The following is a 13,344-nucleotide window of genomic DNA, read 5'->3' as shown; positions in this document are numbered from 1 at the left end:
CAGATATCGAGAAAAAGTACTTTTCAAATTGAGACCGTCAAAAAAATTCTGAAGTTTACTTACAGACTACAGCGCACCCTTAAGCCGAATATTTGTTTTTTTGAATTTTTTTTTGGAAAATTTGATATTACAATATAACAATGAATGCTTTGTGGTTGTTTTATATATCCAATGTGATGATGAAAGGAAGGGAGGAAATCAAAAAAAATTTTAAATTACAAATATCAACTTCAAAATCATATTTTATACCAAAATATGAAGCATAATATGCTAACCCATGATCTAGTGTAGTAAAAAATTCTACTAAAAAGAGTATAAATCAAGTTTTTATTATATATCCAGGTAAAAGTTGTAGAAAATTCTTTAATTTTGCGTAGTACGCTTAGAAAATAGGATTCTAGCTGTATTTTAAAGCATTTGTGAAATTAGAATTTCCAATATTGTACATTAGACGTGTTTTTTTTTAAAATGTGACCTTTTTTTTGTGAATAGTATATTTTCATGATAACATAGAGATCAACTTCATGAATTAGATCATCTTATCATGAATTCGAAGAATTTTAATTGCCTGATTGAAAATAAAGAATCGAAATAAAGATTCAAAGTATTTTAAACTAGGTGGAATAAAGACATTTGCTTGTATGACGGGCGTCCATTCTAGAAATCATATAGCAAAGAGTGTATTCAAGTTGAACTATTGAAAGAAATGAAAAAAATGTCAATTTTTATCAAAAAATGGAAAAACAATTAGCTGAACTCTCTGTTTATATATTAATTATTTTCCTTATTTTAGGATTTATCATGGCAATTCTAATGCGCTTCGGAGACGACACAACATTGTTTGATTTAACGCAATTACCAAAGAATAATCCAAAAAAGCTTAATTATTATGTTCAACCAGCTAAAAATCCAAACGAAAACGTACCTTTCAAAACAATTTTCGATAAGCCGCAAGTTTATGTTAGTTTCATTGTTCCAGCATACAATGAAGAAAAGCGCCTTCCAAAAATGCTTGAAGAGACAATTGAATATCTAGAACAGCGCCGCTACAAAGATAACAACTTTACATGGGAAATTGTTGTCGTCAATGATGGCTCCAAAGATAGAACAGCTCACGTTGTTTTGGAATATGCTGAAAGATATTCTAATATTTTCCTTCTCAATCAGCCACATAACATGGGCAAAGGTGCTGCAATCCAAGCAGGTTGTCTTCATGCAAGAGGACAGCTTGTTTTAATGGTCGATGCTGATGGAGCTACAAAGATAAGCGATTTCGGACTTCTTGAAAATGAAATAAAGAAACTAATGAAAAATAATAAAGAAGCCATCGTTGTTGGCTCTAGAACTCTTAATGAAGATAAATCAAAAGTTCATCGTACTTTTATTCGCAAAATACTTGGACTCGGCATGCATATTCTCATTGTTATTAGCGGTGTACATGGAATTAAAGATACACAATGCGGTTTCAAGCTATTTACAAGAGATGCCTGTAAAATGCTTTTCATGAACCAACATGTTCAAAGATGGTGCTTCGATCCTGAACTTCTCGTTATTGCAAGGCGCCGTAAAATGAAAGTTTCCGAAATCAGCGTCGAATGGAACGAAATTGAAGGTAGTAAGATGAAAATATCCGGAATGATCAAGATGGCTATCGATCTTCTAAGGATAGCCGTATTTTACCGCTTGAATATCTGGACAATTCGCGATAGAAAATTTTAATTTCTTATATTAAACTAGTTTGTATTGATTTACTTCCGAAAATGATTTTTATTTAAGCTTAATATTTCGTTAGTTATATTTTCAATTTCTCAAATTTTTCATTTCGAAAAAAATTTCTTTTTTTACAATTAAAAATGAGCTAAAACTAACTTAAAAGAAATTTATATTTCAATTAACATAAAAATAACTGATGAAGTTGAAAAAGATAAGAATTGAAGCGTAATTTTCAATTCTTGTTTGGATAAATATTCATTCCTGCAAAGAGGGATAATGCTGCATTCTTGTTTGGTTGGACAGGAGCTGTCATAGGCCTTGTTTCTGGAGATGAAATCATCTGATTGATAACAGCTTCTCCGACAGGCTTTTTCATGAATCTTGCTGGGCCCTTAGGTTTCTTCTTGAACAAAGATTGCTTTTTCGGACCGCAAAATTCGAGTAAATGTGGGGCTTCTTGATTTTGCTGTTGTTCTACGTGTTCTGGCTCAGGTTCTGGATCTGGAGTAGGCGATTGCTGTTGTTGATCTTGGCTATGAAGATTTTCGAGAGATTCTGACTGAGATGTGTGAAGTGGTTTTGCGAATTTCTTAAAACCTGGCTGTTTCTTTTCGGATTTCGGCTTTGGTTGTGGTGCTGGTTTTTGTTCTGTTGGTTGCAGTATAGATTGAGGCTGTTGTGAAATTTCTTGTTGTGGAACGTAGTGTATTTGAACAGGAGGCTCAGAAGCTGGTGCTTGCTGAATAGGAAGCTGAGGATATGGCTGTGGATTTCCGATAGGCCTTGCAAAGCCTGGTTTTCTTAAATGTGGTGGCTCGCCTTCGCCAGCCCAAAGTTTTCGTTCGTATTTATCGCGAATAAAGCGTTCCATATTATATCTATCTGTCGGTAGAGGTCTCATAAAATCGGCAGGAAGGTTAGCTTCCCAATATTCGTTTGCAACTTTGTTTCCAACGCGTTTCATAACTTTTGCTTGTTGCGGTGTCCATCCATCGAGCGTGCAAGATCTAACTAAAGTGATATGTGTACCTAATGCACGGTGAATTCCACTGCAATTGTAGCAAATGAAGATACCGAGAGTAGAACTTGCCCATTTCGAAGGCTCACGTTGACAATCGGCACAGATGTTATTACCCGGTTGCTGAACTAACTGTTTTACTAGTTGTAACGCTTCAGGTGTTTGATTAGACATTCAATTGTAAGTTGAGATTTTGACAGTAGATTATGATGTCAGATTTCGAATAAGAATGATTAATTACACTGTTTTTCTTTAGTAAACGATTTCAATACTTCTATTTCTTTTAAACATTTAATAAAATTTAAATTACCCATCATTTTTTTTTGAATTTCAGAAATCTGTACTCAATTGAAACTCGTCAATCAATAAATTATTTTTATGTAAGAAACAGATACATTTTCAACCAAATTAGAGTTTTCAATCATGATCAACATTTTGGCTCGGGTCCAGACTGTGGGCCTGATTCTGTGAGATCTCATTATTGAAAAGACTATATAGCACACATACAAGAAATATCAAACATATTGATTAAGAATTTCAATCCTTAAACTTCATAAAATTAATCCATTGAAAAGCAGGTTTATCTGAACAATTACTCATTTATACTCTACTAAGAGGCTATTAGCAATAATGACACCATACCAGTCTAGATCATGAATAAACTAGACAGTAATTATATTAATCAGATTCAATAAAATCGTAAAGATGTAACATTCACCTAACAAACATGTAGTTCGGGCTAAGGATTATACGATCTATTAAGAAGATAGCCGGTTACAAGGATAACTAGCTGCATTGGATATAAAAAATAAAAGTGCACGTTTAAAAATTACATATGGAGTCAATCTCCACGCTCTTTTCAAACATCCAGGTTGCCTCTGATGAGTGCAAATCACTCATTGGTGAAGCACAGCGTGACCAAATTAATTTACTTAAGAAAACAGTCGAATCATTAAGATCTCAGATTCAGGATAGAGATAATAAAATCCAGTTCCTTCAATCAGTTATTCTTTCTGTTGAAAGCCGTATAAATGATGAAGTAGAAAAGCAAAAATCATCGATTTCTCTAAACCCTCCAGAAAATGAAAAATTAGAAGAAATTTTGGATGATAGAGATGTTAGAAATAAACTCGACTTACTTGTTAATTACTTACAAGAAAAGAAGCAACAAGTACCAGCTTCTCCAACATCTCCAAGAAGATCATTTGGTGCTTTTTCAAAGAACGATCCAAATGCCGATGTCGTTAAAAGATTAAGACATCAGTTGATAGGTCATGTAGACTTTCTTACAAGGCTTGTTGATTCTCCAGAATATCAACAATTGTTTTTGATTTCTGATTCAACTGGAAGAATATTCCTCCAAGAATCTACAAAGAATCAACTCTTAGAGCAAGCTCGTAGAACCACAGAATTACTTTATGATGTCTCCAAAGACGTACCAAAAGATACTGATCTCGCTAACATTAACGAAGTAATGTCTCAGAAGATTGATTTGGAACACAGGACAGAAAATCTCAAGCATTTCATTAAGTCAAATGCTCTTACACACCAAGAAGTTTGCGATTTATTACTTCAAGAAACATTCATCACTTCTTTACTCGCAAAAACAGTTTCTGGTTATCAGAAGAAGCTCAAACAGGCCGAAAGCATCACCCAAGTACCACAGTCACCAACATCTCCATCAGACTCCTTTGATAGAAAGGCCAGAAGAATTATGCAGCTCATTAACGAAGCTCTTGGAGAAGAAGAGACATACTCTAGAGATACTTTCTTCGCAGGTGTTCAGAAGATGGCTCAAGACTATATCTCTGCAAGAGAAGTTATCGGAGACAACAAACCACAAAAATTCACTGAATACGCTGAAAAACAAACAAAGATTCTCACAGAACTTTCAAAGAGTGTCAAAGAACTCAATGAACGCAGCCGTTCCAATTCATCAATTAATAATTCCCAACAACAAACTCAACAGCAGATGCAAAACCAACAACAACAACAGCAACAATACCAGTATCAATCACAATCTTCTGTCAGCTCAAATGGCTTGAACTGGACGATGTGGGCAAGAAGAATTTACGCTGGTCTTCTTGGCCTCGATGCTCAGCCATCAAGTGAAAGAGAGATGCAGATTGTTATAGAAGAAAGTGCACTCACATCTGTTGGTGGAAGAAGTTTGCAAGTTAGACTTGAAAGCCTTCGCAACCAAAAGAGATTGATGAAATTGCCAGATTGCCCAAGAAAAGGAAATGCTTCCTTTAAGACAATTCTTGCTGTTGCCATTAGCTTGAAGAGAATGGAAAGATGTAGAGATTATCTCGGAAGAAGAGAATTTGATTATTTTTAAAAATGTAATAAAGTATTTATTTTAAAGAACTATATATACAATTATTTTCACCAAGAGTACTAATGTGATATAAAAAATCTCAATAAGCCTAATTAGACCAACAAAATCTTGGATTTTGAAAATTTAGATGCACGAATCTAGATATAATGTCTGATGAATTTACACTACAGTATATGAGCTATTTAGAAATGATAATGAAATACATCAATCCAAAAAATTACGTTATTTATAAATAAAAAATATGAGTGATAGTGCAAGAAAGTTAGAAAATTTAAACCCTCTTGATGATGTTCTGAAGCTAAATGTACTTACACAAGATGAACAACAGATGGTACAAATTGTTAGGAAACATTACTTCGAAAATGGTTTAATTACTAAACAATTGGATTCAGATATTAATACAGTCATGAGAAATCTTAATAACGTTGAAATACTTTGTCAAGGAGATCCTGCTTATGAGCGTGATTTAACAAATCAATTAAATGAAGCAAATGCAAATCTAAAATCTTTGCAATCACGTATAGGACCATATGAAGATCTTGTTAAAATACTAGCAAACACACGAAAAGAAAGCGAACGATTAACAACAGAACTTCAAAATGAAGAAGCAGCACTTCATAAAATTCAGGAAAGTACGGAAGCATATCAAAAGGAACTTGATAAACAACAAAAAGAGCTTAAGAAACTCAATGAAAGCAAAGAATTCAAGAATTCAGTTCACAAACACTTGAAGAAGAACCTTCAAGCAAAATTACAAATGATTCAACGTCTTAAACTTACAATGGAAGATTTAGAGAACAAGCTTAACTCTGATGGACAAGATTTACGTCTTGAACAACAAAGAAAACAGCAGCAAATTGACAAATTAACTTTAAATCAAGCGAGATTGAAACAACAGCTTCAAGATACGAACCAAAGATTGGAAGGAGAGAAGTCCAAATTCGATACCCAAGTAGCGGATTGGCGTGAAAGAACAAGACAAGCTACTCAACGTCGAAATGATGTTTATGAAACATTCCAAAAAGGTGAAATGGAGACAAAACTGCTTCAAGGACAATTGCAGCGCCATAATGAAAAATACAAACTCATTTCCAAGCGTACAGATGCCGTAAAACGCGAACTTGAACAAACAAAAGAAGAAATTGAAACAACAAAACAAAAAATACAAGAATACGCAAGTGTCCCCGAGAGCCATCTCGCTACAGTTCGTCAATTGACAGCCGAAAATCAGGCCCTTCAAGTTGAAATCGACCAATTAACAAAAGATGAAGCGGAAGCACGAGAACAAGCACAAAAATTACACGCGGAATTTTCAGAACTCGAAGGAATGGACGCCCAAGCAAGAAGAGAGAAGATGGAGAGGCAACAGAAGAACTTGAGAGACTCCTTGGAAATGATAGACGCCGCTGTAACAGCTGCTGAATCTTCTTACACTTGTTTCGAATGTTTGAAACCAGTGAAAGGTCCAATGACGTTCGTCCCATGCGGACACTCTATATGCAGAAGCCATGGAAAGCATACAGATGATATGCTCATATGCCCTGAATGCAAACAACAGTGTGAAACAGTTTTTGCAAATACAACTATACCTGATTTGTTATCAAAACTGCAGTTTTTGCATTCTTTGGTATCTGCTACTGTTGAGAATTAATATTTATCATTGTTTTGTTGTATGTATGTAAAAAATATTATTTGTAAATCTAATTTAAATAAAAATAATTATTAATTATCAAGAAATCAATAGGCATCCCTGAACAAACATTTCAATCTTACTTACAATTGAAATCAATCTCAAAATTAAAAAATCATCCCAAAAATCTTCATTATTATCATGTTTTATCTCACATATGGTTTAACAATATGATAACTGAATATTGTCAAGTATTCTTGGCCGATAAATTATGTCTATGAATGCATTATATACAATATTACTTTAAATGACGATAGTTATAATTTGGTCGCATTTGATCCTTGATTGAATTCTTTGTAATAGGACATTAATTTTAAGATAAATAAAAATTATAGGTTCTGTTTAGTATAATTTTGTGATTTATTTGAAAATTTAATTGTTTTGTCTTCAAAATCTTTTGAATGGGTCGTAAGCTGAAATATCATGAACAAAAGCTTCTCAAGAAAACAAATCTATACCACTGGAAAGGTGAAAACAACCTCCGTTCTGGACAAGTAGTTGGCATTTATTGCCTTGATAATTCAGAGGAATATCATCAATATAACAGATTAGTTGGTAAGATCCAGCGTTTTACAAACACACTCAGACAAATGGGACCAGAAGATAAAGTCCGTATTGATTTAACAAAGCAATTTGTCGATCGCGTTTATAAACTCGGAATTATCGAAACTCCACAATTATCTGAATGCGAAAAAATCAATGTTGTCGCTATTTGCAAGCGTAGACTACCTGTTATTATGGTTAATTTGAAGTTTTGCCAAAGAATTAGCGAAGCTGACAAATTAGTTCGCCAAGGACATGTTAGAATCGGTCCTGATGTTGTAACTAATCCAGCTACATTAGTTTCTAAGGAAATGGAGGATTATATTAACTGGGCTCACGGATCTAAGATTGAAGCTCACGTTAAGAAGTTCAACCAGCAATATGATGATTTCGACAATCTTGAATAGAATGAATAGAGTTATACAGTTTCTTTTTTTCTTCTTATTTTTATAGAGTAAAACTTATTAATATTTTTAAAATGTAACCGTACGAACTAATATATCTTTCCTTACACATCGCATGTTTCTGCCAAAAATGGTGAATTGTATTATGAACATTAATTTTGATACAAATAATTGGAAATATGAATACATAAACATCCTAATAATCTTTAAATTTTCTTAGCATTTTGTGTCTAAATATACTTTTCAAAAAATCAAATGATTTCGAATACAATTTAAAAAATCATTACAAATCTATGAAAGATATTGAACATATGAGCAAGCATTAATTAAATTTCAGCCCATATGTTTAAGTGAGAAGGTGTAATAGATATAAAAATAAGTTCGAATCAATAATTTATTTCGAATTTGAAATATATCATTATTATCTACAGATACAAACGATTAAACATGATGATTAAAGAGTTATTAAGACAAATTTTAATCATTAATTTACATAAAATTCTAAGAAAAAGAATATAAAATAAAAAATATATATATTAATGGAACAATGAAGGAGCAGGAGCCGTAGTAGTATTAGAAGGTCTCAACTCGAAGTTAAGTTCGTCTTCAGGAACACCTGCCGCAGCCATTTTCGCGCGGAAAACTTGAATCAAGTCATTGTGTTCTTTGGTAGACTTTGCAAGTTCGTATTCGAGGTTATCGATTACAGCGTTCTTTGCGCGCAAAAGATCTGCGACCTGCTCTGCAATTGCTTGAACCTGGTCTTGTGGAATCTCCGAAGTTTCGATCATTTCTTCTAAAGAACCTTCTTTCTTCTTTAAAACTTCTCCGAGTGTTTCTACGCGCTTCTCGAGAAGGAGGGCTCTGAACTCTGTCTTCTGCTTGACATCGTGTACTGATGCTTCGAATTTTTCGAGTAGTTGTTCCTTTTCTTGTTCCATCTTCTTGAACTTGGCAAGTTTGACGCTGTGCTGGTGCTTGAGAGAATCTATTTCTGCAGTAAGGCTTTCTATCATGTTCTTCGAGTTTTGAAGGGCCATTTTGTCGGAATCATATGTTGATAAGATTTTATGAAGATTTCCGTTTTCTTCGCGCTGGACATGAAGTTCTTTGTTTAGGTCGTTGATTTCTTTATCGTATTTCTTCTTTCTCTGTTCGTAATCGCGTAATCTGGCTTGAATGGCTTCGTATTCCGCACTATATTGAGCAATGTATGAAAGATGGTCTTGTGTAATCTTGTTGTAGAAGTTCCTCATCTCTTGGAATGCCTTCTTGTGACTTTTGATTAAACGGTTAATATGATGATCTTTTCTCTCTTGAATTTCATGGAGTTCATTGATTCTCTGAAGATTATAATCTTCGTAAAGGGCTTCCATGTTCTCATTTTGCTTTCTTTCGATTTCTTCGAACTGTTTTTCGTATTGTTCTTTGAAACGTGCGTTTAGGTTTTTAGCATCTTCCTTATGGGTAGCAACTTGGCCAGAATGGTTGGACTGATTGTTCATGAACTCATCCATTAACCTAAGGGCTTCGGCGTTTGCACGCTTCATTGCTTCTTGATGTTCATTTGCCTGGGCTTTTTCTGCGCTATCATGATCTTCCTCTATCTTATGGAGATCATTAGCGTGAGTATGAAGAAGATGCTTGACTTTTTGCTTATGAACTTGAATTTCTGTTTTTGTTTTTTCTTCAATTTCTTCGGCTTCTCTCTGAAGAATCTTGATTTCGAGTTGGAGTTGCTGCTTCTTCTCTTTGAGAATTAACATATTGTTTCTAATCTGTTGAGATTCAACAATATGGAAAGCACGTTCTCTACGAATTGGAACTGAAGCATCCTTAGTATCCTGGAGCTCCTTCTCCTTAGCAGCAAGTTCTTCTTGTGCTTTCTGACTCTTATCTTGCAAGTCTTGGAGCTGATTGCCCTTGCCTGCTTTAGACATTTAAAATAACGATTTTTTTTGCTCCCTCTCTAGCTAAATAAGTTTATTTAATTCATGTTTTTAATAAGAAATTTAATTAACCATGAGCTTTACTTCTATGTTATTAATGCAAATTGATTATACAATAGACTTTTTAGATCAATCTTTTTCAATTTATGTTGAATTTCATTTTAATTTCTACCCTTGATAGTGTACATGTTTTTGAAGATATTATATCCTCAATAAGTTCAGCGGAAATGTTGTTGAGATGAATAACATTTTGCAAAATATCATTGTTCATCCAATTTAGCCTAACTCATTACCCTTACATAAAGGATCCGATTTATCATAATTCTGAAAAAGATTATATAAAATTTAATCATTGATTTTAGCTTCCATGTCAATGAAAAAATGCATTGACTACTCTCTATTGAGCATTATTTTCTTAAATATCACCAACAAAACAAAGATTGAGCGAAATTCAATTAAAATGTATCAAAAGAAAAAGGTACAAATAGCTTATGAAAGAGAGAATCAATTAACTTTCATTAGTATTATATTTTTATGAACAATGGAAGGAAATATGGTGCTAATAAAAATGTCAATGTAATAATGTGATATTTGATTTTAGTCTAACTAAATATAGTTCCAATAGGCATCAACTTTTTGAATGGAGTTAACCTTTGCATACAAATATCACCTGATGAAGTTTTTATATGAGAAATTTGAGCAATTTTTATGTAACAAGTCCCTTTCAATTTATCAACGAATTTTAGCAAAAACACTAAAATATTGATGCTTGTTATCATTAAAATTTATGATGAATTTTTTTACAACCGTTAACTATCTTCAGACGTTTGAAAAAAATGATTCGAAGTTCAAAAATGTATGTATTTATTAGCTTATTAACAACTGCACAAGCAAAGCAGCAGTTACGATTAACAGACTATATACCCTCGACAAAAGCTAATATAACTGTTAACTTCGGTTCATTACGACTAAAATACGCGCCAACATTATTCCAGATCACAAATTCTATGCAAGCGCAACAAATAAATCTTCGTAACATTCTATCAACACATTCATTCTCACATTTCCTTCACCAGAGTACATTTCGTGCTAACACAGCCATTCAAATTTCAAAATCTAGATTTGCTGACTATTTAAAGTCACCGATATCAATTAATTCAGCCGATAATCTGTATTTATCAAACACTGAATATAAGGATTATAACCCAAGTTCAACAGTTCTTCCGATGTCTAGATCTAAAAACGCATACACAAATGCATCAATTACATACTGCTCCTTTGTCAGATGCACAGCTCCAAGAACCATACAAAACTCACATTATTATGGCGGCGATATATGCGGTGGCGCTGTTTATATTGATGCAGCTTCCTACGTTTCTGTTTCTGTTTGCCAATTTGTTGATTGCGCAGCCACTAGTATTGGCGGATCCATTTACTGCAATGATATCTCTGGAACAATTACTTTAACAGAATGTAAATTTTATAATTCATCTGCTTTAATTGGAGCAGCAATTGGTATCATTAATAGTCAAACAGGTCTAGTTGGAGAATGCCATATATCTTTTAACCTCTTTGAAGGTTGCAAAGCACTCGTTATTCAAAGCTCAGAAATAATGGCCAACAACTACAAATCTATTGTTCACATTTACCACTTATCAAAATTCTCAATAACAAATAGCGGATTTACTCAAAATGGACCAAGTGCCTCAAATACTACTTTATCTTTATATGGAGAACTATCTCTTTATGGAGGAGTATGCTCTGCAAGTAATTTATGCTTTTACGACAGAAATTCATACACTTTAAAGACTAATACTTTGATTTATTATTATTCAAAAATAGCCGGCACAAATGACCTCACATACTCATCATTATCAATAAATACTATTGATTCCAGCAATTATTTAGTAATTAAGAACATTAAGGTTCAAACACTTATTCAAGTATCAGAAGCTGGAACAAACTGTCAACTTAGCGCAGTTAATACTCCTGTTCCAACAATACTACCAACAAGGACTCCTAAGACTCCAACGCCATCCGCTCCTATTCCAGAACAAACGCCTACACCAATAATTATTACACCAGATCCATCTGCAACCACACCACCACCAACAGAGGCAACTAACAACGCCAAGGCAACATTGTCCAAGAAAGCCAAACTTGGAATCGGAATCGGAATTCCGGCCTTCATATTGTTAATAGTCCTTATTATTCTCATCATTTGGTGCGTCACTAGAGACACAAGAACTGCTTTCAAGCCAAATGAAGAAGAAGTTGACGACGAATTAGCTTTCAAGAATGTTTAATTTATTTATCTTTATTTATTTTGATGTAAACAAATATTATTTATTAAACGAATGATGTATGACTAAAAAATTCTAACCTAATAACCTTTCGGATGCTTATTGAAAAATTTTCCATCGACAATCATAAACTTTCAATTCTAAAAATATCATAATTAGTTTTCATGAATTTGAATTTATGAGAACATAGGTCAAATCTTAGTAATTAGAAAAAATCTTCACCAACCAATATTCAATTTGAATTTCTAACTTCTTAATTTAAACATGAACAAAATATTCAGGATTTATTGAATAGAACACATGTTTTCAGGAGAAAAATCAATTCAATCAAAAATTATTTTGAAATTCCAGGGGCTGAAGTATATAGTGAAAAACAAGGAATGATTAAAGGGATAGTATATCAATAATTTACAAACAAAAAAATATTAAAAGAAATATCAAAAATATAAATAGGTAAAAACTCACTCATCATTAACCATGGAGAGAATTCTGCTTCTTTTATCACATGCACAGCAGAATTTCTGTAATTTCTCGGGATAATTTTCTTGGGCTTTTAATATATGGTCATACGTGGTAATATTGTTGGCTTGGAAATAAATATGGTATGCAATTAGAATACCAAGTGGAATTGTTAAAGCCAAATCGATTAAAAGTGTAAATCCATACAAAACCCAAAATTTTGTTTTGGTAATGTTCGTTGAGTAATATTTGGAAAGTTTTTCAATATATATGTTCTTATATGATTTATAATTTTTCGAAATTATGCCAATTGCACAGCAACTCATTAGACCTGATGAGATAAAGCATAAAATACCGTAGTAAAACATGTTATAATTGCAGGTTGTAACGCAATTATTGATGAATGGACAATGATGATCAAATCCAACACGGCATTTATTGCATTGCCTACAATGTTTTGCATTATTTGGTACATATGCATTGCAGTACTTGCAGAAATGACTTTGCTCTCGCGTTAATTTGATAGAATAAGGATGTGTTTCTAATGTGACGAAAACAAAAAGAACTATGCCTATTATGTAAATCACGCAGAAAGGTATTGAAAAGAAGTAGCTGCAATGTACCTGAGTGCATGGATGAACAAAACACCAAAACATAATCATTGGCGCTGCTGTTAAAAACCATGCAAACACTTGCTGTACATCAAGAGGCCATGACAATCCATTCTTCCTATGGAAGTCACTAAATATCTCTTCTGAAAAAGCCTCTGTCAAAACTCTAAAAAAATATTGCAAAAATTCGTTTCATAATTTTTCAGGAAAATGTAAAATCTTTAAATTACAAATATTAAACACCCCATATAAAACTACCATATTATTTAATAGTCATGTTCAAAAAAGTGACCATTTTGAAAAAAATCAGCAT

General features: G+C 33.1%; 8 protein-coding genes across 8 annotated transcripts, besides 1 other annotated feature; 5 read left to right on the top strand and 3 right to left on the bottom strand.

Moving 5' to 3' along the window:
* Positions 1–83: part of a mobile genetic element that runs on past the window's edge.
* A 652-nt stretch (positions 84–735) lies between these two features.
* Positions 736–1,719, top strand: TVAGG3_0969950 (glycosyl transferase; the record flags this gene model as incomplete). Its single annotated transcript, XM_001325005.1, has 1 exon — positions 736–1,719. One exon carries the CDS (start codon positions 736–738, stop codon positions 1,717–1,719), a length of 984 nt encoding a protein of 327 aa, XP_001325040.1.
* A 140-nt stretch (positions 1,720–1,859) lies between these two features.
* On the bottom strand, positions 1,860–2,936 carry TVAGG3_0969940 (GTPase activator protein; the record flags this gene model as incomplete). Its single annotated transcript, XM_001325006.2, has 1 exon — positions 1,946–2,905. One exon carries the CDS (start codon positions 2,903–2,905, stop codon positions 1,946–1,948), a length of 960 nt encoding a protein of 319 aa, XP_001325041.1.
* Positions 2,937–3,566: 630 nt separating this feature from the next.
* On the top strand, positions 3,567–5,127 carry TVAGG3_0969930 (uncharacterized protein; the record flags this gene model as incomplete). The annotated part of the gene is made up of 1 exon (XM_001325007.1): positions 3,567–5,072. The coding sequence occupies one exon, from the start codon at positions 3,567–3,569 to the stop codon at positions 5,070–5,072; it is 1,506 nt and encodes a 501-aa protein (XP_001325042.1).
* A 155-nt stretch (positions 5,128–5,282) lies between these two features.
* On the top strand, positions 5,283–6,743 carry TVAGG3_0969920 (A-type inclusion protein-related family; the record flags this gene model as incomplete). Its single annotated transcript, XM_001325008.1, has 1 exon — positions 5,314–6,723. The coding sequence occupies one exon, from the start codon at positions 5,314–5,316 to the stop codon at positions 6,721–6,723; it is 1,410 nt and encodes a 469-aa protein (XP_001325043.1).
* A 419-nt stretch (positions 6,744–7,162) lies between these two features.
* TVAGG3_0969910 (snoRNA binding) lies at positions 7,163–7,788 on the top strand (the record flags this gene model as incomplete). The annotated part of the gene is made up of 1 exon (XM_001325009.1): positions 7,164–7,712. One exon carries the CDS (start codon positions 7,164–7,166, stop codon positions 7,710–7,712), a length of 549 nt encoding a protein of 182 aa, XP_001325044.1.
* A 390-nt stretch (positions 7,789–8,178) lies between these two features.
* TVAGG3_0969900 (positive regulation of protein localization to cilium) lies at positions 8,179–9,649 on the bottom strand (the record flags this gene model as incomplete). Its single annotated transcript, XM_001325010.1, has 1 exon — positions 8,246–9,649. One exon carries the CDS (start codon positions 9,647–9,649, stop codon positions 8,246–8,248), a length of 1,404 nt encoding a protein of 467 aa, XP_001325045.1.
* A 730-nt stretch (positions 9,650–10,379) lies between these two features.
* Positions 10,380–12,294, top strand: TVAGG3_0969890 (pectin lyase-like family; the record flags this gene model as incomplete). The annotated part of the gene is made up of 1 exon (XM_001325011.1): positions 10,513–11,964. One exon carries the CDS (start codon positions 10,513–10,515, stop codon positions 11,962–11,964), a length of 1,452 nt encoding a protein of 483 aa, XP_001325046.1.
* Positions 12,295–12,360: 66 nt separating this feature from the next.
* On the bottom strand, positions 12,361–13,245 carry TVAGG3_0969880 (cysteine S-palmitoyltransferase protein; the record flags this gene model as incomplete). Its single annotated transcript, XM_001325012.1, has 1 exon — positions 12,423–13,082. One exon carries the CDS (start codon positions 13,080–13,082, stop codon positions 12,423–12,425), a length of 660 nt encoding a protein of 219 aa, XP_001325047.1.
* Between the last annotated feature and the right edge of the window lie 99 nt (positions 13,246–13,344).

This window comes from Trichomonas vaginalis, chromosome I (assembly GCF_026262505.1).
Source record: "Trichomonas vaginalis G3 chromosome I, whole genome shotgun sequence".
In the NCBI taxonomy this organism is placed as follows: domain Eukaryota; phylum Parabasalia; order Trichomonadida; family Trichomonadidae; genus Trichomonas; species Trichomonas vaginalis.
The sequence above is the reverse complement of the archived record's forward strand: the minus strand, read 5'-3'. Positions and strand labels throughout refer to the sequence as shown.